General features: G+C 34.8%; 3 protein-coding genes across 4 annotated transcripts; 2 read left to right on the top strand and 1 right to left on the bottom strand.

Moving 5' to 3' along the window:
- Positions 1-580: 580 nt before the first annotated feature.
- On the top strand, positions 581-2551 carry LOC111394285 (mitochondrial zinc maintenance protein 1, mitochondrial). Its single transcript, XM_023020041.1, has 2 exons — positions 581-867; positions 2248-2551. Exons 1-2 carry the CDS (start codon positions 630-632, stop codon positions 2322-2324), a joined length of 315 nt encoding a protein of 104 aa, XP_022875809.1. The 5' UTR covers positions 581-629; the 3' UTR covers positions 2325-2551.
- Positions 2552-8703: 6152 nt separating this feature from the next.
- Positions 8704-15844, top strand: LOC111394276 (UDP-glucuronic acid decarboxylase 2-like). Its single transcript, XM_023020033.1, has 7 exons — positions 8704-9517; positions 9636-9784; positions 10666-10744; positions 11032-11115; positions 11280-11354; positions 14865-14957; positions 15338-15844. Exons 1-7 carry the CDS (start codon positions 8912-8914, stop codon positions 15548-15550), a joined length of 1299 nt encoding a protein of 432 aa, XP_022875801.1. The 5' UTR covers positions 8704-8911; the 3' UTR covers positions 15551-15844.
- Positions 15845-16286: 442 nt separating this feature from the next.
- On the bottom strand, positions 16287-19804 carry LOC111394265 (caffeoylshikimate esterase). 2 transcript variants are annotated; one of them, XM_023020024.1, is made up of 8 exons: positions 19572-19804; positions 19248-19338; positions 19068-19100; positions 18143-18289; positions 17723-17853; positions 17193-17330; positions 17007-17105; positions 16287-16844 (listed from the first exon to the last, which is right to left on the bottom strand). In XM_023020024.1, exons 1-8 carry the CDS (start codon positions 19590-19592, stop codon positions 16482-16484), a joined length of 1023 nt encoding a protein of 340 aa, XP_022875792.1. In that variant the 5' UTR covers positions 19593-19804; the 3' UTR covers positions 16287-16481. The 2 variants fall into 2 exon arrangements, with proteins under 2 accessions (XP_022875792.1, XP_022875797.1); XM_023020029.1 differs by having other exon boundaries at positions 19644-19724.
- Positions 19805-23669: the final 3865 nt, after the last annotated feature.

Here is a 23669-nt window from a genome sequence, read left to right as displayed (position 1 = left end):
TCATGGGTTTATTTTATGATTGCTAAAAACGTCCATTAATTTTTGTTGTATGCAATTAATAATTGAAATAACATTCTTAAATTTTTAGGACAAGTTGGCATCAGTTTTACAAGTTTAGTAGACAAAAGTCGACAACCTTAAAGCACTATGAACAATCAAAGATGTTTTTCAAAGTATAGTGAGTAATAAAAAAAATGCATTTTTTACATGACAATTTGCATAACGGTGTTTAGGCGCCACCAATGCATTTGATCTATCATGTCACTAATTTTGTTGGCATTTTGAAACAGATATCATTAACATCTGATATTTTGATAAATTTAATTGCCAAAATTTAACATCTCAATCTTTATTGAACAATCAAAGACGTGGACATAAAATTAGTGATTATTGAGACAATGAGCTCAACTTAAGCTCTTGATGTAGATTAGAATAATTTTTAGTGAATTTTGATAAAATTGATAAAATGTATGATTAAAAATTTGTGAATTCAATTAAAAGTGTTATTAAATTAATTAGTAATTTTGATTTGAAATTTTTAGTAGAATCTACGTCAAAAAGAGAGTATTTATTTAAGTTAAGCCAAACACGAATACTGTTTCAGACCAAAGATCACTTGAGAAGAAGAAATGGCGAAAGAAGCACTTATTGCGTACAGAGCGGTGCTGAGAGCCACTCGGAAAACGTTTGCCGGAGACACTCTCATGCTCCGGGAGTCCGCCGCCGAGGTCAGGAAGAAATTCGAGGAGAACCGTCACGTGACTTCCCCCGCCGACCTACAGCGACTGCTTGAAGAGGCGCGTGAGGCATCCCAATTCATCGCCACCATGATCGTCCAGGCCAAGCTCAATGAACGTGGTGGTTACGGTATTTCTTAGTCCTTTCTCATTTCTGAGTTATCTCAAGTTTTTTCTTCTTGATTTTTGATTGTTTTCTATTGTTTTGAATGTGTTAATTCATAATATGCACGCCACTTGTTTGTTGTATTGTCCGTGTTGGATGCACTGATCCTACTTTATCCTATTTAATTTTTTGGCAACCTTGGATCAACCCAATTTTTTCTTGTTAGGATGGCCCTTTTATTGCTAGAGAAAAAAGAGAGACTTGAGATTCGAATCGCACAGTAATCCTCCACACACATAAAAGTGGATGTAACTCCTACATTGAGCGTGAAGCACCCTAGATCGAATGTTTTCAGCTAATTTTGGTATTCTATTTCATGTTGTTGTTGCTTTCACGTGATGAGGGCGTTTGATCCGTCATCCATAACAGTACCGGATTTAGATACTTGAATTGTGCTAAGAATTGCTGCTTTACTTTTTTTTTAGGTTCATGGTAGTCATCTAATATTTGTGAATTCTGAAAAAAGAATAGAGACGCTAAAGGAATCTCCCCAGATTTACTTTTCATTTCCCTAGTTGAAATCGATGATCCGGAAAATGCCCAAATTTTTAAATTTAGTTTCCGATGAGATGGATATATATATTCATAAAAGTGGATAAGACAGGAAGTGAAAATATCACTGGTGTTAGTGGCTCCGATTGAGGATAGATCAAAATATTCTTGGACTCAAAGAGGCTACCGTTCATAAGAGTGACGCAATCTTAATAGTCTAGAATCTATAGGTTAGAAGGGGAAGATAAGACCAAGCTAACATTGCTTGCTGTTGTTGCTAAATATATGTTTAGATTCATCAATGAGTGAATGAAGTGGAAAAAAAATATTCAAGCTGTATACCTTAAATTTATTGAGAGCAAGCATTTCAATTTGGAGTAGAGTGCAGCTATGAACTAAGTCACTTTACTATTGCGATTGATTGCTTTGGACCACTCCCATGGTTTTGGCTGAGCTTGAGGTGGGTGAAGTGAGAAAATCAATAGAAGCCTCACCGTTTTGCATGCTTCTATGCTGCCTCGATACAGCAAAATATTAAAAGTTTCCTGCAAGTTGATTTATTTCGTCAAGTGTATCCATTTTATTTGTTGGGTAAGTGAGAAAAACACACAGATATGGATCGTTGTTAAGGGAGTTGTCAACTCGGTTTATCTGGATATATGATTTCTATTTCTGTAATTTATGAAATGCCAGCTCACAACCCAGTAGGTGATCATGTTTGTTTATGAGAATAGTACAGCTGTATTAGCTTGTATTGTTTACAATGGCATTTCACATTTGTTATGTGAATAACCGTATCAGCTTATAATGATTTACAAGTGCATTTTCACATGCTATTACTGCTTGATGCAGAAGTGAAGCCGAGTAAAGAGCATGCAGGAGCTACACTTGAAATTCCTTCGGAAGAGATTCTCAAGAAGGCAATGTGAGGAGAGAACATTGGCAATAATACACAAGGACTTTTATCTTCTAACCTTTGTTATGATTCTGGTTGATATGCTTAGGTGGTATTCTTATGAAAACAATTTTGAATCTTATTTTTCTTTATTGATTTCCTTTATCATCTGTATTGCTTTTTCTAAAATTGTACTGCTATTTGAAATGCTTTTATGATTAAATTATCATAAGCTGTCGAGGTTGGCACCATCTTGCTTCATTTCAGAATATTTTTCTTGGTTTTTTAAAGCCCTCTCTCTCCTCTTACAACCACCATCTAGAGATTAAAAGCGTTCTAATGATATGGATTTGGCCAGTGGCCTTGATGGGCAGTAGAAATTATCCCCCAGCCTAGAGGTGGTAAATGTTCATACAGGACTGCCATGACGTGGTACCATTGGCCTTTAGTCCACGAGTTTGAGCCAAAGTGGCCTGGCATGAGCTGGCCATGGCCGTGCATAGTTATAATAATTCCTTCCCTTCCAGCTGTCTCACGGCCTGGCCCATCATGGCTTGACATGGTTTGTGCTGGTGGCTATACTTGGTCGTATAATTTTTGTCTTGGTATGTAAAAATTTTGGAGCTTGGCAAGCCTGGCACGGGCCATCAAAATGGTGACACAGTTCACTTTATACCGTTAAAAATCACACTACCGCACGTGCTTTCGCACTAGGATGAACCGTGTATAATATTTCTCCACTTAGAATAAATTCGCAGCTTGTTACTGAAAACTAGAAGGGTTAAGGTACTCAAACCTCAAATTACATTATTGTTAGTTTATTGTTCTAGCTAAAGTACGGCAGTAAAGTGGTACTGATATTAACTTGTTCTAATAGTAGTCTGTAACAATTACATCCTTGTTGCATTATATAGCTTATCAAAAAATATTAAGCTATTGTGTGATCATGATTATTTGATAAATGATTTTTTTCGTAGAATGTGGTTAAGAAGCAGGAAAATTATGGGTTCAAGTACAAAATTATTTTAGTGAGAGAATGTGAATTGGAAAATGAGTTTGAAGAAAAATAATTTTGAAAACATCAAAATCAAACCAGGCTAAGTGTACTTGATATTAGACTTGTTCTCAGAAAACTCCTCATTCAAGATGAGCAACCCAATAGGATTATTTTTTTACGAAAGAATTTTTGCCCACTGTGGGGCTCGAACCCACGACCACAAGGCTAAGATGAGCTAGACAGGCTATTTTTTTTGCTACCCGGTAGGTAAATGGTTCAGTATGTAAAGTGGCACGACAGATTGAAAATCTATTTTAAATTTTTTTTCTTTGAATTACTTCATATGCTGATTTTTCTACCTCAAGGTGGTAATGAATAAAGTAATGTTCTTGTAATTTATTTATTAATTCGGTTGTAGCAATGTCATTCTTTATTATCTATGTAGCTGGCGGGTTCTTCATTTTCACGTTTTGTGATTGCACTCTGCTTGTTGATTATTAGGTAGAAGGATTTGCACGCTTTGGAGCAATCTACATTTTATTTAGACAAGGGAACGACAAGAATTTGAGAAAGAAGAAGTTGGCAGGAAGAAGAAGAATGGTAAAAAAGGCAAAATTAGAGCTAGATCTTGGGCATGGTCGAGGTGTTCACGTAAAAGGCTGAAGATTTTGATGAAGCTTGCTACAACCTTTTCTAAATTAATTTCTGGTAAAGGATCAATGTCGAATCAGGATTTGCAAGAAGTTAGGCTAATAGGCTTTGAGGAGATTTCTTAGTGTCATCATTTCCAAGAAGGCAAATAGGCAAAAATTCTTCATTTAAAAACTATTTCGAGATTAAATGCGACATAAAGTTAGCAATCAAGAAATTTCTATCACTTTAGATATTGTTTTTCGATCACTATCTCATTAATCTTTGAGTCAAAATTCATCCATTGATGATTCACATAACTTCAAGATCATACCTATAAAGTTTATAATTCCATGAAAATGACAATCCTTGAAAGTGGCTTAATTCTTCTTTTACGTGCCTTTAAAAACGAGGAAAAAATCCAAATTCAAGGATGTCGTCTTCTCAAACTACAATAAATTTCACAGTACGTATTCTCGTAGTCAATAAAAAAACCATCAATGGAAGAATTCTGAATGATAAACGAGAGAAATTTTTAATTGCAAACTTTGATTGCAACATTCAATCAGAAAATAGTTTTTATGATGGAAAGAATATTGTTGTGTAGCCCCACTTGTCAACTAACGCATAAATGGTTGTGCTTTTCTTGACAACGTTAATGGTAAAAAATGTGCTTTTAGGCACGCCCAAATATGCTGGATATAGTATATTTTATCTGCGGTTGGAAAGCCTGTAGCCTGATTAGGCAACTTTCCATTTTGTAAATCTATGTTATTTAGTAGTTACTAATTTTTATTTTAAATTTTTTGGGGTTATTTCTTTTCTTGTTACTTGTGATTGTTGGTAAAATCAGTGGGTAATAATCATTCTTTTATTTATTTCATAAAATACCTTCACAACGTACGTGTTTTCATAGAAAAATTTCAAGGAGCTTAAAATTTCAATGACACGTTTCTACTTCCACCACACGTAAGTTGAAAATAAGGAAAGTCGGCCTACATAAATGCGATGGATGGAGTAATAATTACCTAATTATGACAAGTTATCAATGCAAGATAGAGCCCCACGATGGCAAAATCCCAATCCAAATAAGGAATGAAGTGTGCTTTACAATTTTATTACAATTCTTATAATATTTGTAACCATTAATGCCATCATTAATTTGGTTCGACATGTTCGTTTTCTTTCTTCTTTTGTGTGCTATGCTAATTTGGAAGAGAATATCATAATCTGGGAAAAATAATATAGGGAATCATATAAAAATATATTATAATTAATGCCAAGATAATAAAATTATTGGTTTGTACTTAGCCAAAAATATGTGGCATAGTTCCAATACGATAGTAAAGATGAAGTTTATGTAGAATAAAGTCGGTGGAAGCGCATATCTACAACTTTAGTGGCCAAATTAATTAATGGAGCTTATGAGCATAATTTATTTTTCAGTTTTTGCATAATTTAGTTAGTTTAGTTAATTAACTTAAGTAACATATATTGTTAATTGTTGGGACATCTCAATCATTGATATATCACATAAGAATATCGCTCTTAAAATAAAATGGAGAATTTAAACTTGTTGTTGGATGGCAAAACGTCTCTTTTACTTTTGAGTTAGATAAGTAGTACAATGATAGTTAGAAAGAGAAACAAGAGATTTTTAAGATCGATAAAATGCTTATTCCTAAATGAGATATTTGAGCTCGATAAATAAAATAATTTAAACTTGAAATGTTCGAAGTGAGTGAACGATATGAATAAATTTTTCAACAATGGAAACAGTCTTAGTAGCAACCAGTTTTCTAGGCTTCTTTAATTTCCAGTTACTGTGATTACTCCTCATATTAAGTTTGATGTTTTAAAATAGAACGCTACAATTTCATTTGATATCAGAGTTCAAAATACGTAAATGAACAATTCTATTCGTCCAATCTTAAATGAATAATTACATTTGTTAAGCGATCACTATCTTGTGACAGATTGTGAACAACAATATACTACTACAGTTATTAACTATGAAAAATAATTAAGAGTTGGCTACTTTCCTCAATAAGATAAACACTTTTAAAATGAAACTACGAGGGACAATTTGTAATCATAGTGCAAAAAACTCGAACAAGCTCACTAGCCATCTTGGTGGTGCGTTTTGAAGGTAAAATAATGTGCTGCTTTTATGAAGATTAATCATCATCGTTCATTTCTTATTAACTTTGATATTTCAAACCCAAGATTTCAAAAATAATATCTAATTGAATATGATTGAAAAAGAAAGATTTACAAAACATTTGTTTGTCACATTAAGCAGTCTTGTCCAAATGCACCATATATACAGTCGTATGAGAATTCACTACTTTCGCTATTACTAAGGTCTTGTTTGATTTTTCATTTTTATCAAAATACATTTTTTCTCTTCTTCTTAATCGCACATTCTTCATTAAAATAATATTACGCGTAAATCGAAATTTTTCCTTATTTTTTATTCATACATTCTTCATCAATCTACAATTTTAAAATTCATTTTTACATAATAATGGGTTCAAACACCCTCTAAAAAGAAAAATTAGTCAAGTTGTATGCATTATGAAAATTTAAAAATATTTAGAAATTGGTTTGATAATGAAGCTATATCGGCCCAGTATTTTTTCTATCATGTGGGGTGTTTGACTTCTTATTCGAAAATGAACGTTCAAATCACTCAAAGATCCACCAAAATGCCTTTAAGTAGCTTTCCCTCTTCCAATGGGACGGTAGCAATCAATTAGACAATTAAGCACTCGACATTAAAATAAATTATAACGGTGCCATTGCAGGGTTCGAAACGTTAACTTTGAATGTTTATTACTAATCAAAGTTTTTCAATTAACAAAAAATTTTGGTATCGAGCTCTTGTTTGACCTTCATTATTTAAAACTCATTTTCAACCACTCGTTTTATAAGGACTATAACTTTTATCAAATTTTTATTTATACATTTCAATAACTTTTATCAAAATCTACTAAAAATCTAATTTTTCAAAGGTTGAACCGCAACCTTAAAGGGTCTCTCACCGTCCCCCCCGGAGTATCGTGAGATATACCTCAACAGGCCAGGGAATAAGAACTGTTTGTACACTGGTGTCCACAAAGAGTCTCAATCAATGTTTCAAAAATCGAACCATCACACTGCGTCTGCCAACAAGGCTGAGTATACCCCATCTTTTTACTTTGCACCATTGGAATATGCTTCGGGAGGCACTAAAAATCTAATTTTTAACTAGATGAAACATTGACTAAATACATTTTATCGAAAAAAGCAAATTTAGAGCATGATAATAAATAAGATCTGAAACATAACACAAAAAAAAAAAAATGAAAATAAAAATAAATAATAATAATAGAGTTCATTTTTTATCAAAAATCGCCAAAATCAAACCAACAAGCTAGCTAGTTTTTTTCTTTGGATGTAAAAAACTTCTCACTAAAAGGCGAAAAGTGCAAATAAAATAGCAATTGAAAGAAAATCAATTCAAACATAAATAAGATGGAATCATAGTAGATAGGGCGGCCAATTTGTGTACTACTTTGTTCCCGTCTGTGGGCCTAAATTGACACGAGCCACCACCTACTACGCAACAGTGATCGAAGGGCAGGCATAAAGGAGTTAGCAGAATTCAAATTACTAGTAACACTTTTGAGGGTAACATTGAGTTGTCTCATTTTTAAGGCCACGTACGTTCCTTAACAAATTCCCCACCCTCGTAATGCAATTGCTTCAGCGTAATCTCAAGAAAATTTCCTACGTTTTTCTTCGTGCAAATCGTCCTCACTGATCCTCCACGCTTTCATATTACGGTCCAACCCTCTTGTGAACTACTGCATATTTAGCTATAATCCCATCTTTGGTGCTTTTCCAAGAACGATGATATGCTAATGAGTAATGTTGCCTTAACAAAGACCGTCCAAACTAAATTAACAAGCAAATTGGTTAAATGGACCTTAACAAAGACCGTCCAAACTAAATTTTTTAAAAAGTAAAGAATAACGCTGTTTATATGTTTCCTTTTGCATTTCTCGCATGTTTATTCCAGTTTAAATGACTATTTTCTAGTCATATCCAGGGTGAGATCTCAATCTTAATCCATGCACTCAAATAAAGTTTTGTAGGAATTCAGTGTGCAACGTCTGTCATCAATTTAGCATTTATCAAATTACTTAAAATAAAATCTTAAAGAAGATCACAAATACTCTATCAGGTTTAAACAAATAAAAGGCTTACCTATTTTATTTTATTTTTATATCTTAAAATTATTAATATATTAACCTCTAGTTGCCAAATGACCACTTTATAATACTCCTACATAGGGCCATGTTTGGCAGTGATTATGGAATTGATTTTTTGATTGTTAGAGAAAAAATAGATTACACATGTGAGTAAAGAACTAAAAAATGATGACTGAAATAGTAAAATAATGATTAAAAAATTGATTTTTTGGGGCGAAAAAATATTATCTAACGAGGGCCTAATATAGGTAGCAACCGCTTACATTTTAGGAGGTGTTTGATAGACATTTTTATGTAAAAATGTATTTTAGAATAGTAAACTGATGTGAAATGTGTGGTTGAGAAATAAGGAAAAGTTTTTGATTTACGTGTAATATTATTTTAATAAAAAATATGTAGTTGAAAAGAAGGGAGAGAAAAATGTATTTTGAAAAAAATGATTACCAAACGGACCTTAAACAATCTGAGGGTAGTTTCGTAATATAAACCAATTCCATGGATTACCCCCCTATAAAATCCCCCTCATACCTTCAGTCTATCGGACATCAACCCCACGCTCCGGTGGAAGAAATTCCTGAAAACTCCGGCGAAATTCCGGCATTTTCGGTCTCTTCAATTCCGGCATTTCACAAACACACATAGAGACTCAGTTGATTTCACTTTTCTCTTCCTCTCCTCTGATCTCTTGATACAGTCTACATATATATAGGTACAGATTACAATCATACACGCATATATATGGGTTCTGAATTGATATTCAGAGGGCATGAAGCGCCGCCTGTGACGGAGGCGTACTCGCCAAAGCCTCCGAAGCCATGGTTGAGTGTGATTCGTCCGGTTCGGTACATGCTCCGTGAGCAGCGTCTCGTATTTGTTTTCGTAGGCATTGCCATCGCCACCCTCATCTTCGCCCTCCTCCCCTCATCCAACACCCCGGCCTCCATCTCTAACTCGGCTTTCCCCTCCGAGTTGACTCAGTCTCATAGACTCATCTACCAGAATAACCACGCCACTGGTTTCGGATTTGGGTCGTCCTTCAACTCAGGCGGAAAAATACCTCTGGGCCTGAAGAGAAAGGGTTTGAGAATCGTGGTGACCGGTGGGGCCGGGTTCGTCGGAAGCCATTTGGTTGACCGTCTGATTAGCAGAGGCGACAGCGTGATCGTAGTTGACAATTTCTTCACCGGTAGGAAAGAGAACGTCATGCACCATTTTGGAAACCCTAGGTTCGAACTGATTCGACATGACGTCGTTGAGCCACTTCTATTGGAGGTCGATCAGATCTACCACCTTGCTTGCCCTGCATCTCCTGTTCATTACAAGCACAATCCTGTCAAGACTATCATATCCTTCTGTCCGATTATTAATTTTTCCCAATTTCAATTCAAATTTTAATTATTTACGTTTCACGCAAAACTGGGGTGTTTAATTATCCGTTTATCCTTGATTTATTGTTCTTCACAAGACAAATGTAGTAGGGACATTAAACATGCTAGGACTGGCAAAGAGAGTGGGTGCGCGGTTTTTGCTAACGAGCACCAGCGAAGTGTATGGTGACCCACTGCAACACCCGCAAGTCGAAAGTTACTGGGGCAACGTCAACCCCATCGGTTAGTGACCCGATACTTATTTTTATTTTTCTGTATATAAGCATTTTTGCATATTTTCTTATAGTCCGTATATCATATCATCGGAGCAATGCCGCTCAGTGCGGCTCATGTTAGCTTTATAGCTCGTGTCTAATGTGAGCCCTTTTGGGGTTGTGGGCAACCGAGTCTTACGTTCATTGGTTATAGATTTTCAATTCAAAGCGTCGCGCCTCGTGTTTTTCAATGATGGGTGGAAGTTTTTAATATCTGTTCAAATTTCAACCCAGATCCAAATAAATTTAATGAAGGGTCAACCAACTTACAGGGTTTTCTCATGTTGGTCGCCTAACTTTAGTATAGTTCAATTTTAATCACTCAACTTATATTTTGTTTCTTTTGACTATTTATTCTCTAAATGATAAAAAAATAGGCAGAATTCGTGACTTGATCTGTGAAATTGACTTCGCTGGTGGAACTTGTGACCTAGACGACAGTCAACAGAACAAGTTCAATATTTATGTATAACCATTTGCCACAAAGGAAAGCTCACATTAGACAAAAAATAAACGTGGGATTTATGTTTTTTTTTTTTTAGAATTAAACAAGTGTGATGCTAAAAAATATATCTTTGGTGATGATTGCTGTTTGATAGGCTACAAATTTCCATCAATTTTGTTGATTGTAGATTTCAAATCCTCAAATTGAAACGAAAATATAAATTGCGTGACCAACTTAAAGTAAACATGTAAGTTGAGTAATCTCCAGTGATAATTTTCCTTAATTTATCAAGTCAGTTCCTAATTTTGGGTCCAGTAGTCTTCAGTTCTTAACTTGTGCCGCTCTTAACTGGTGAGGCAGATATATGAAGGAAAGGCATTTGGTACGAGTTGATGTATTTTATTTGATTTTTGATACATATGAGCTAGTTTTGAGGGGGGGGGAAACGTTGACAATGGACTATCACAGAGGAGCTGGCGTTGAGGTCGGTTTAAATATGCTTTTCTTTTTTTAAACTTTTTATGGGACATGTTTGGAGGCGTGGATTTCACTGTATTTAAAAAAAATGAAAAAGAAAACCAAGTGTAGACCGTATCTCCTTAAAAAATGGAAAAAACATATATGAAGTCCCAGATTTATAGAGACAAACCCTGAAACTAGCCCAGTTTGTACGAAAATTTGCTAGAAAAATGGGATTCAGTTTGCAAGAAGTAACTCGCTTCTATATATCTGGTAAATTTGGTGACAGCGTTTTGAACAATACTGTTGCAGGTGAGGATTGCTAGGATCTTTAACACCTATGGACCTCGTATGTGCATTGATGATGGTCGAGTTGTTAGTAACTTTGTTGCCCAGGTAACGTATTTGATAAATATATTCAGTTAGTAGTTTTTCGACTCTAATTTCACCGCATTAGACTTGTACTGTAACCAATGTGTTCGAGATTGTATTATTTGGTTTAAATGGAGTTCAGTTGATGTTAAATTTAACGAGTATAAAACTTAATTTGTTGTTCCTAGGCTTTGAGAAAGGAACCACTGACTGTTTATGGCGATGGGAAGCAGACAAGAAGTTTTCAATATGTATCTGATTTGGTAAGAAGTTTCAAATGTGATTATTAGTCACTCCTTACATTTTTCTTCCTCACTAACTATGTTGGACGTATTTTTGCCTTAATCAACCTTTTTGTTGCTTCTTACAATGCAGCAACTGCATTTGAATCGAATTTGAATATATAAAATTTAAGAGAGGATAGTGATTTGTTGCTTCTTACAATGCAGCAACTGCATTTGAATCGAATTTGAATATATAAAATTTAAGAGAGGATAGTGATTTATTTTCGTATTCAAGTTTTTGGACCTATTAATGTTGTGTAAGTAGGGATGTAAAGACCCTTGCACACTGATTTTTTCTTGGTAATTTTATGAAAGTTAACTATAAAATGAAGTTAATCAAAGAAAATTGTGGTTTCTGGTGGTTCACTGTCCCGATGCATTTTACAGCTCTAGACAAGGTGTAGCAGAAGACTACAATTTTTATTCTAATTGTTGTGAAAAGTGGAAGATGATACTAGATTTGTCCAATATCAAGTTGTTGGAGAAAATAATAGATTAAGCCATAGTATGAAGTAATTGATCGCAAGAATACAAAAATAAAATAATTTGCAAAGTATAATATGGAGAAAAATTACAATGATTTTGTGTTTATAATTTGTCTAACTTGTAATGAAGTTAAACAGCCTAACTAAATTATAGAAAAGAACCAAATATATATAGAGAACAATTTAAGCCTTAGAAGTAGAGTTGTAGATGAAATAGAATACTCAAAAGTTTCCTCATCTTGATCTCTTCAAATCCAATACAAATTTCAACTCCCAATAGGGTTTCCAATTAGAATTTCAACTAGAATTTGCCAAATAAGTTTGAATAGGATTTTATACTAGCATTCTAAATAGAATTCTTTTTAATGTACACTTTAATTAAAGCTCTCAATTATCTTCATCTAAAAATTCGAGTCACACACAAATTCTAACAATTCCCACATTGACACGAATAATGAACAAATTTTTAAAAAATAATCACCCGGAGATAGGGATAGCAAAAAACTCGTCAAACTCAATACTCGTTGGCCCAGTCCCGAACGAGACGGGGATTACCTGCTTAATTGGATATTTGGGTCGAGGACATGATGGGTATTGATAACAAGGGCCCCATCCTATTTATTTATTTATTTATTTTTTAAGAGTTTTAATACTTTAAGTGGAAAACTCTACGAAATTTCATTAATTTTAATAGAATATGACAATTAAAATTATCTAAAAAACATGATAAATAATAAAAACATTAATTTACCAAATATATTTGAATAATTTAAATTTTAAAAATAAACAAATTATTTAAAATTTTAATAACTATATTACTGTCCCACTTTAATGAATGTGGACAATAAAATGAATTATCAAAAATTAAAAAAAAATTAAACAAATACTAAATGGGACAAGGGGCCTGTTCGTCCTCGCCGTAAATGGGTAATGAGGAGTACAGGGTGGAAAATTACTTGACGGGACGAGGCGGGAGAGGTTGTCCCGACCCGAACCGAACCGAACCGACCCCGTCGACATCCCTACGTGGAGGCAAATTCCACTGCTAGGAAATAAACTTAAACTCTTCCATGAAAAGTACAAACGAACTTCTCCATCTAGAAATGTTCTCTACCTCTACTATCCCAATTAGGGGCAAAAGTGATATAATGATCACCAAACAAGACTGATACAAGCCTGTAAAAGAATCACAACTGAATGCATCAAAAGAAGGATCTTAGCTAAAATCAATACCTTTAATCGCATTCAAACTATCAACAAAATCAGAAAAATTGTACCTATAAGGAATCTTATGGCCAAAAACGAGTTTATTTCTAGCAATTGATTACGATAACATCATCGATAATGGTGTTAAGATCAATTTACCCTTATCTTCAAAATTGAATTGAAACGTATTCTTAAAAGAAGACCCCAAATTACACTCCAACGGTACAGAAGCCAACTTTAAATTCTCACTCGAGTTCCTAAAATATGTTGATTACTCAAAGATTCTGTATAACCTTGCAAGATATATAAATGGGATTTTATATGTCCCATCAGCAAAACGCGGGCTCCTTCAATAACCTTTAGGATTCTACCTTCAGTACTGTATTTGTACCCTTTTGAATCAAGAGTATTTAAAGAAACAAGATTTCTCTTCAGATTTGGAACGTGTCTCACTGCATAAAGTGTTATAACCGTCCCATCAAACATCTTTTCGGACCCGACTGATACTAGCTATTCGGCAAGGTGTATTATTACCGATCATCACAACACTTTTTATTACTTCTTCATATGTTAAAAACAATTTCCAATTGGGTGACATATGAAAAGTGCAATCTGTATCCAAAATCGAAACCTCATTAGGTTTGGAGTTGTAGTCAGATATAAGTAAAAGCTCTCCATCATTGTGAAAAGTTTCAACAATGGCTTCACCTAACGTATATAATTGCCTTCCCTTCTGAAAAACTGCAGCCAAATTTCCTCTACTCTGCAATTTATAGCAATCCTCAATTAAGTGCCCCGAATTCTTGAAATAAATTTGAAAGTTAGACCTTAATTTGCTCTTTGCACAACCACCATCAAGAACTAGATCATATTCACGAGCCTCAACAATATACTTCATCTACTTCTTTGAAAATAGAGCATTAAAGATTTCTTCAATGGTGAGATCATAACTATATAAGATTGTGTCTTTAAACAACAAATATGAAGTGGGCCAAAAACCCAACAAAGTTAATCCCATATAAGTGAGCATTATTCGCCTCCTAACCTGCTACAATGAAAATCTTGTATTGCGATCTAATAGTGGAATATCATACTCCATAGTTTCCATCATGAAAAATCTTGATCTTCCCAAAAATTTCAAAACTAAAAGCTTCGATACCATTCGTTGTAATCGAAACCTGACCTAAAACCACTTTGTTGCAAAAAGCGGAAGATGATACAGAATTAATCCAATACGAAATTGTTGGAGAAAATAGGAGATTATAGCCACAATATGAAGAAAGTTGATCACAAGAATATAAGAATAAAATAATTTGTAGAGTGGAAATTTTATTATATTATGGAGAAAAAATACAAAGATTTTGTATTTATAATTTGTCTAATTTATAATGAGGTTAAACAATCCAACTAAATTGTAGAGAAGAGCCAAATGTATATAGGAAAAAATTCAAGCATTAGAAGTAGAGTTATAGATGAAATAGATGCCTAAAAGTTTTCTTATCTTGATTTCTTCAAGTCCAACGCAAATTCCAACTCCCAATAGAGCTTCCAAATAGAACTTCAATTAGAATTTGTCAAATAAATTTGAATAGAATCCCATACTAGTATTCCAAATAGAATTCTTCTTAATATGCACTTATCTTAAACAAAGAATTCTGGTCACACTTAAATTCTCACACTGAATGAAGACCTTACACTTTTTAAAGAATTTTGATTATTTACACTCGACTGCTTTCATAAATTGTAATACTTAAGATGGCTTGTAATAGTTAGTTATAATTTGTGTTCGGTTGGGTAGGTTGAGGGCCTGATGCGGTTGATGGAAGGAGAACATGTTGGACCTTTCAATCTTGGAAACCCTGGTGAATTCACTATGCTTGAACTTGCACAGGTATGTCACGCTTCTATTTGCAGACGTTGCATGGAATTATTTCTGATCAACATTCATATAATTTTTCAGACTTGCCAGCTTTTCACGTACTTGGTTCTCTACTCTTTTGCAAAATGCATTCCTGGAAACTATCATCTATTGATCTTGATTGAGTAGCTCAACACTAGGTCGCAAGGGCATTGGAAAATTGTTTTTTCCCTTCTAAATGACCTTAAACATTGAATCTGAAAGCCGTTTAATTAGTTCTGACTAGTGTATTAAGCAAGTATGAAATGAACTGACGTTTTATCTTTTATGTCACAAATTATACATTGATTTCGGTGAATAAGATAGGTGTTTCTCCAAGATCATTTGAAGTTTTTAATTCTGTTGGAACACAGGTGGTTCAGGAAACCATCGATGCAAATGCTAAGATAGAATTCCGGCCCAACACAGAGGATGATCCCCACAAGAGGAAGCCAGACATCTCAAAGGCGAAGGAGTTTCTCGGTTGGGAACCAAAAGTACCTCTACGGAAGGGTCTTCCAATGATGGTCTCCGACTTTCGGCAACGAATTTTTGGAGATCACAAGGAAAATGCTGCCTCGGCATGATTAAGATTTTCTATCTATGCTTAGCTAAAAAGATTGTTGAATCCCAGCATCCAACAAGGATAGCAGGTGCACTCTGTAGAATCATGAGCAGCACCTTACTTTCTCTTTCAGCCTTTTGTGGTTATTTTAGAATTTGTCTCTTTTTATTTTAAGTGCTATTTGCAGTCATAAATAACATATAACAAAATTTCAATGGATCAGTGTTGTTTACCTAGTGTGACCTGTATTGGCACCCAAAAAGGAATTGAATGATTCATTGTATAGAAATCGACTTAATATTTCTTCACATTTAAATGTTCAACTTTCATTTTTTTTAACAGTTACAATTGAATAGTAAACAATGGGCTCTACTAAATATTTTGTTAGCTAATGATCTGTATCGGTGATAAAAATAACAACTGTGGAAGGCGAAACCAGGGGAAGATCCCTTGGTGACGGTTGCGGTGAAATGGTGGAGGTGGTAGTTGTGGTTCTAAACGACGTAATTTTCGTCTAACTTAATGGTCTTTTGGAAGGAACTGTCCAGGGTCAAAAGTTCTGGAATTGATTGTATATTTTTAAAAGGTTGAGGACATTTGCTGCAAATTTCCCTTATTCTAACCCAAATAACCTTAGAGATGTCAAGGATGATGGACTACTGAAATAGCCCAAACAAGAATAACTGAACTTTTCTTTCTAGCTGGAATCCCCCAACCTTCAAAACGCTAAGCCATGGCCATATTCAGAACTCGTTTGATTGGAAAATTTGCACCTTTCGTACCCAACTTTTGTAATTTATTTCTATACCATCCTTTTTTTTAGGATCAGACATTCCCAACCTCAAATGAAATAAGTTACCAAGTATCGTCAGGAAAACAAAAAAGTGATCACTATGATTAGGGATTTTTCGATATTTCTCCAGGATATGCGCGCTTATACACAAAAATGGACGCTACATTGCAGAGTGATGGCACGTACCACGGCCCTTCCAGCCACAGATGTATTTCATGTGCGACCTTGTTTTATTCTGCTTTTGCCTGTTTAGCTCCATGACATTTAATTTCTCAGTAACCGGGATAGATTGGTGAATTGGTTTCACGTCTTCACAAGAACGCTTGTTAAGCCATGATACAATATCGGAGAAGACAATCTCGATGTTGTTATCTGGCTCGCCGGATGTCAAACCATGCCACATCCCGGGATATAGTTTTATGGTCTTGTCTGTGCTGCTTGCCCTCTCGTACAATGCCCTGCTCACCTCCGGGTCCGTCACTGTATCAGCTTCACCATGCAACACAAAGAATGGAAGCGTCACCTGTCGAAAAGCATCAGTTAAATATGGGAACTCAATCAACCAATGTACTTTCAATCGCTTCCATCGAGACATTTGAAACTGATTTTTCATAATGTTTTAGGAAAGATTTTGCTTCATGTTTGGCTAAGATTAAAATTTTAATATTTACTGTGTGAGAATGACCTCTTGCAAACTGTCTTCAAGGTTCATGCTAGTTCTGAGCATTTCGAGAGCTGTTTTCAACCTCGGCTTCTCTTGGTATATCAACTTGTTGCAACGTATCTGCAGAATAATTAGTAATTACAGAGACACATCACATAAGCCATTTACGAAATTTTTTCGAGTTCTCCAAAGTAATGAAAGGCTCACCTCTTCTCGTTTAATTGGATCCTTGAAGGCTGAATCAATAACATCCTTCGTAGGAACTATCTTCCATTTAGGTATTATGTCTTCCACCCGAGTTAGAAGACTAATAACCAGAGGGTGTGGCTTAACATTCTCAGAGATCTAATGAAATGAAAAAGATAAATTAGATTCGTCAACTGTCCAAATTTCTCCCTCCCCCATGTTAATAAAAGAAGCCTCTTATAAAAACTTGAGCACTTGTGTCAGACACGAAGATCTTCACCCAAAGCATATAGTGATAAGTTTTTACGAATCTGACAATTGCATACCTTTTTTGGTATGATTGGTAGGGAGGACTGATAGCACTAGACAATATTAAAAATGAAAATAAAACTAAATCATGCTTATTATAGTGCTGAGTCATCGTATACCAAACACGTTCTTCATGTCTAACACCGTACTTAAGTCCAACCGACTCCATACCAAATAAAGAATATTCAACACCGTACTTAAGTCCAACCGACTCCATACCAAATAAAGAATATTCGTACAACCTTACACATCGGAGCAACTAGAACAGCACCATGCCAGAAAGCAGGGTCTCCTTTGTGTATTAACAGAGAGACTGCCCCGCCCATTGACTCCCCATATAAAAATCTTCTTTTTCCCCTGTATTCTTCCTGCCCTGGAATCCGTGAAAGTAAATCCTTTTGAGTAAAGTTATAACCAAATGCATTTTTAAGTATGACTTGACACGCATTACAAGTGTGTGTGGAGCAATTTCTTTAGGCCAAATGGTTCTTTTTTATTAAAAGAATAGAAATTAATGGAGTTGTCGTGCACTATCATTGCTAGCTTGAGCATAATAACACGGTCAACATTGTAAAATATTGTTAAAAACAAATGATTCCTCTAGGAAGTTAAGGTTCTGAAAAATCAACACAAACGTAGAGGAGGAAAGTTTGTTAACTTACCACAAATGGACTTGAAATGGTCACTGCAATCATTGACAATGTTTTCAAATCTTTTGATGTAACAACGAGCACCCATGGACCGTCCATGGCCTTCATAATCCATACCAAACACGGCATATCCATGAATAGCCAGCCTCGTCCCGCAGCCTAACCAAACTCCATTTTATCAGTGCTAAGAAGTAAATTAGGTTTATTTCAAGACAGGCCTTCATAATCAATACCAAAAAGGGCATATCCATGACTAGCTAGCTTCGTCTCGCAGCCTAACCAAATTCCATTTAAGCAGCTAAGAACACAAATTTGGTTTGGCTGACTGCTAATACCACGTAGACTGGCTTGCTTAAGCAACATAATTGTTGTTATTAATGATGAATACTACTTCATAGAACTTTTATCGAAAACTACTAAGAATCTAATTTTTATCCAAGCCAAACGGGGGATTAATTCATTCCTAGGATGTTTATAAAGGTATATTGGAAGACAAATTACAATCTAATACCGCTTATATGTTAAACATACACTTCTGTAAAACGTTTACAGAAACTACAGTCTGAAGAAGGAAATTGTACTAAAAGGTTCGTTATTGTTAAAGGTGTTCGAGAAATGTAAGCAATTAAATTAACCATTCCACAAATCAATAGATACGTTCACTCACCACTTTGTGAAAAATAGTCTGAGGTATGAATATGTTAAATACCGTATATCTCTTCACAAATCAAGATTCACCAAACAAACGAATTCCAGAGTTAACAGCTGCAGTTAGTTCTCTAATTATTCAATAAATACAGTATTAATTGAGGAGAAAACATGCATTCATGGCCTGTATAGATATGTACTGGGATTAAAATCCAATTAAAATAAGAAATTAAAGAGAGGAGAAGAGTAGGAGAGATGACATGGGAAAACATTTACAAACATTTATTACCTTTCATGAAATTACTGCATTCCATGCCATAACCTGCAACCTCATTAATCAATCTTGAATCAGATTAAAAAAAAAAAAAAAAAAATTGCAACAAAAAAATTCTAAGAAGAAACGTCTCAGAGAGAGAGAGAGAGAGAGAGAGAGAGTATGTATGGAGGAGAGAGAGAGAGAGAGAGAGACCATGACAGAGAAAAACAAGGGCCTTTGGAGAAGAAAAAGGTAACCATCTGCAAGTAAAAAGCTGCACACCTCTGGAATTATATATGTATTCCTACACCCATTCAAAATCAAACAAGAACCACCCATTAGAAAAAATATATATTCTCATTTCAAACCCAGATAGATTTCATATATCCAGAAACATATATTGGATTACAAAATATAATAACACAAACGAAAGGTTTGGGTTCTCTTGGCTAGAAAATGTGTTAAAAAGTCACGGCCAAAATCAAGAAAAACAACTAAAAAAAAGTCACTTTTAAACACCGCTTAACGAAAACCCACCTCATGATATTCAACGTCCATTTTTAATTTGACGGAGCTAAGAAATAAGATTCAACATTAATAATCTCAAACCTTTAAACTATATATATACTGGATCTGCAGAAGCAGGAAAATAAGGAGAGAAAAATAAACAAAGAAAGCATTCCCCGCCGTTCAAAGATGAGAAAATATGTTTGGATGAATGTAAGAGAGAGATATAGATTAGAAAATGAAAGTTGGGTTTGTATGATTGCGATTTTTGGTTTCGGAAGATTCCAAAATTTAGCTGAGCTTTACGTGTAGGCTAAACCCATATCCCTGAATTCTAGATAATTGATATGAATGGATAGATGTGTTACGCTTCGCTCGTCAAAAGAGACCCACGTGACAATCAAGTACAAACTAAACAAAGGCCCCCACTCCATGTCATCAAGAATCGAACCGAAATCAGAAGGTAGAGATGATCAAAGTCATAAGGTAAAGATGATGAATCAATAAGGCAACTCAGTCGAAGCATCACACACAAGCTCTAGCACAGTGTCATGTAAGAGGCCGAAGCCTGCATAACCGAAGCGGAAGCCTCCTAATCATAAGGAGCATCTTTTATGTCCACATCTTCCAAGAAAGCTCCTATGATTGATTGATGTGAACCATGTTGTAACAAAAGAATGTCTTGTATTGTTAATCTACCACATAGGTACTCAGACCTAGACCGTAGAGCAACTACGTTTTCACAAAACATTAAAATATTGTACGGCCTATGATGTATGATGTTGCACCTATGAGGAGACGCTTTGACGGTAAAATGAAGTCACGTACTTCTACATCCAACGACCAACACTTTACCCATATTACTATAAAAGCTCACAACTAACACTAGCTCAAAAGTACTGGAATTTTAACTACAAAATATTTGTAATATTGCTCTCTCTTCATTCACTCATACACGTTCTCGGTACCCGAACATCCAAGTGGCTCACGTCTAAATCGTGTCACACACTCAAATATATTACTTCCCTTAAACTAACTTGACTATCGGAATGCTTGGGTCGGTTCCCCCAATATTGGAGAAGGCTACATGCGACTAACGATTTTGTCTAAATGTATAAGAACAAGCTTGCACGGACGTGAGTAGAAAAGGATTTGTTGTCCGCATCAACCCTTCAAAAACCGATGTCAACAAGATGTTTGTATGTATATTAACCACATATTCAATTTTGCTACATGTACACTTCCTTTGACACATGACTTATCGAATTTACATTTGGCACAATCTCACACCACCTTTCACATCTTATACATTTAATCCAACCATTATAAAATTATCACGTTATCCATCTGTCGACCAAGTGGTAAAAGGAGGTGTACAAGTAGCTTTATCAATATCACCCACACCACTGTATTATCAGATGCATGAATGTACAATTGATGATGACTACACTGCATTCATGGATTTAAACTCACTCCTCTCTCTCTCTATAGAGAAGTACTTTGGTGGGACGGTCACATTATCTTATGTGGTGCGATTGTCGAATAGAGAGCCACCACCTTATCGAGTGGCTCACCCTTATCCAATGAGGCGAGGTCCCCTCGAAACGGTGGACAATGTTGAACTGAGATGGTAAGGGTTACAAACAGAAAACCTGGGAATGGATCCAAAAAAAAGAAAACGATTTGTAGAATGGAGTGGATTCTTGTAGAATATGATAGGTAAATTGATAAGCTTAAAAAGTTTGCTTATGAGTAAATATATTGTCTTATATAAGTAATAATCTTTTTAGTGATGAAACTTGTAACTATAGATATTTATTTTGATACTTAAGTTCAAGATTAGTAACTTTTATTTTGTTTAAACTTAACCAAACTAGATTTTATAGATGTAATAAATGGATATATCAAGTCTACTCGTTTACTAAGAAATGGAAATATTGAAGGTGTAAGTGGAAGATGAAGTGCATTGCCTTATTTATGACAGTATTATATATCAATTTTCCAAATAACACAAGAAAATATTATTAAGTCCTGGTTGGTATAGCTAAAAATTAAATTTTTAGATTTTAATAAAATTTAATGAAATGCGTAATAGAAAATTAATAAAAATTATGAATCCCATAAAATTTATAGTGAAAATTAGTTGTTAACTTTAATTTAAAGGGTAATTAGTGCAAAACGTCCCTACCTTTCAATTTCATTGTGGAAAATGTCCTCACCTTTCATATTTTGGCATTTTTGCCCTCAGATCAACCTTTCATTGCGACGAAGGTCCTTCTGTCCATCTCCTGTCACTTCTCCTGTTAATTAAAGAGAGAGACCCAATTTCTTGTCGGTCAACAGGGGTAAAATTGTCCTCACCCAACTAAACCCTTCTTCCCACCTTCTACGTAGTCCACATAGTAACAATAGTTGGAAAATGGGTGTGAAAATACTTTAAATTATTACATTAAATGAAGGAAAAAATGTCGTGAAGAACATATATGGTGAAATCTGACCACCAGGTCCACCATTGCTGCTTTAATGTTGGGTTTCTAGAAAAATGTAGCAAGACATATATTGAATGAGTGGTCAATTTATAGAGACAACTACTAGATGTTCATTTCTAGTTTATGCTCATTGTGACCACGGGGTAAATGGCGAAGATCAAGTGGAAATGGGTGCTGTGTATTTATCATTTCAATGGTACTGGCTCATTTTGGCTTATTGGTGAAGATGACGGGTCTTGTTCACTTTTTTTAGGAATCTAATAAACATTGCGCTAATAATCCCTACGTAGTTATAATTTTTCTTAAGACATCCCTACCTATAAAAAGTATTGGCGAGTGACGTCCCTACCTTGTAGAAACATTTGCTAATAACGTCCCTACCTTTTTAAAAAATTTTGGTGAGAGTACCCTGTTTTCTTCCATATACCACCTGTTGATACACATCAACTCAAAAGTCGCCAAATATACAATTCTATCACAGAATTTGAGACACAATTCATCCAATAATTGACCGAAAACTGAAAAAAAAATATCCACTACCTGCTAAAGCTAAAATAAACGAAAACTGAAGCAAAAATAGATACAATTCATTTCAAATGTGCAAAATATCCACTGTGCAACCAACATAAGTTCTGAACATCAAAAATAGGTTACTAAACACCAAAAACAGGTTCCTAAAGTGCTATATTGAATCCACTACCTGATGACAATTTGTGTACTGAACAATAAAAACAAAAAGCCAAAAAATTAATAGAACTTGGTAGAGAGTTTTCATCCTAACAAGGTGCTAGAGGTGGGTCGATCATTGTCGGGCTTTCTCAGAAACGGAAAAAACATGTTGTTCCTTGAAGCCCTGTGTAACAATAATAAACTTTATCAGAATCCTACAGATACACTCAATCATGTAAAGCGCCAAAATATGAAATGGAAAACGAAAATACCGACAAATAATGATTCTTACCGTCGCGTCGCTTGCTGGAAAAACTCTCAACATAGGTTTCCACTACGTCGACTGCTAATATGCAACCATACGAGAGGAGAATGGAGGAAAAATTGTAGAAATGGAAGATAAATGAAAATTTTTGAAGAACTAGAAGGGAATGAAATGGGAACTGCCTCTTGTTGTTTGAAGAAAAAGATGAAAATGAAGGGTTTAGTTTGGTGAGGACGGTTTTACCCTTGATGACTTGAAAAAAATTGAGTCTCTCTCTTTAATTAACGGCAGAAGTGACGGGAGTTGGACGGAAGGACTTTCGTCGCAATGAAAGGTTGATTTGAGAGCAAAAATGCCAAAAAATGAAAGGTGAGTACGTTTTCCACAATGAAGTTGAAAGGTAGGGACATTTTGCGCCAATTGCCCTTAATTTAAATTATTATCAAATATTTTAACTACTCTAAACACGGGCTTAATAAAATTTTACAAGCCTCTAGCTATTAAATTTTGAAGATTAGTAATAAACTAGTCATACAAATAAAAAATTGTGTGTTTTTTAAAAAAATAAATTAGTAATATAAAGGGCGCGAATCGTTTTTGTAGTTAGTAACTTTGTCTATTTTGCTATTTATAATGAAAAATTAGTAATTTTTTTAACCAAAAGGCTTTTTTGTCACTGATAAGTAAAATGTAGTCTGTAGAATG

Source organism: Olea europaea, chromosome 1 (genome assembly GCF_002742605.1).
Source record: "Olea europaea var. sylvestris chromosome 1, O_europaea_v1, whole genome shotgun sequence".
Classification (NCBI taxonomy): domain Eukaryota; kingdom Viridiplantae; phylum Streptophyta; class Magnoliopsida; order Lamiales; family Oleaceae; genus Olea; species Olea europaea.
Note: the sequence above shows the minus strand (reverse complement) of the source record. Positions and strands in the feature narration are given on the sequence as shown.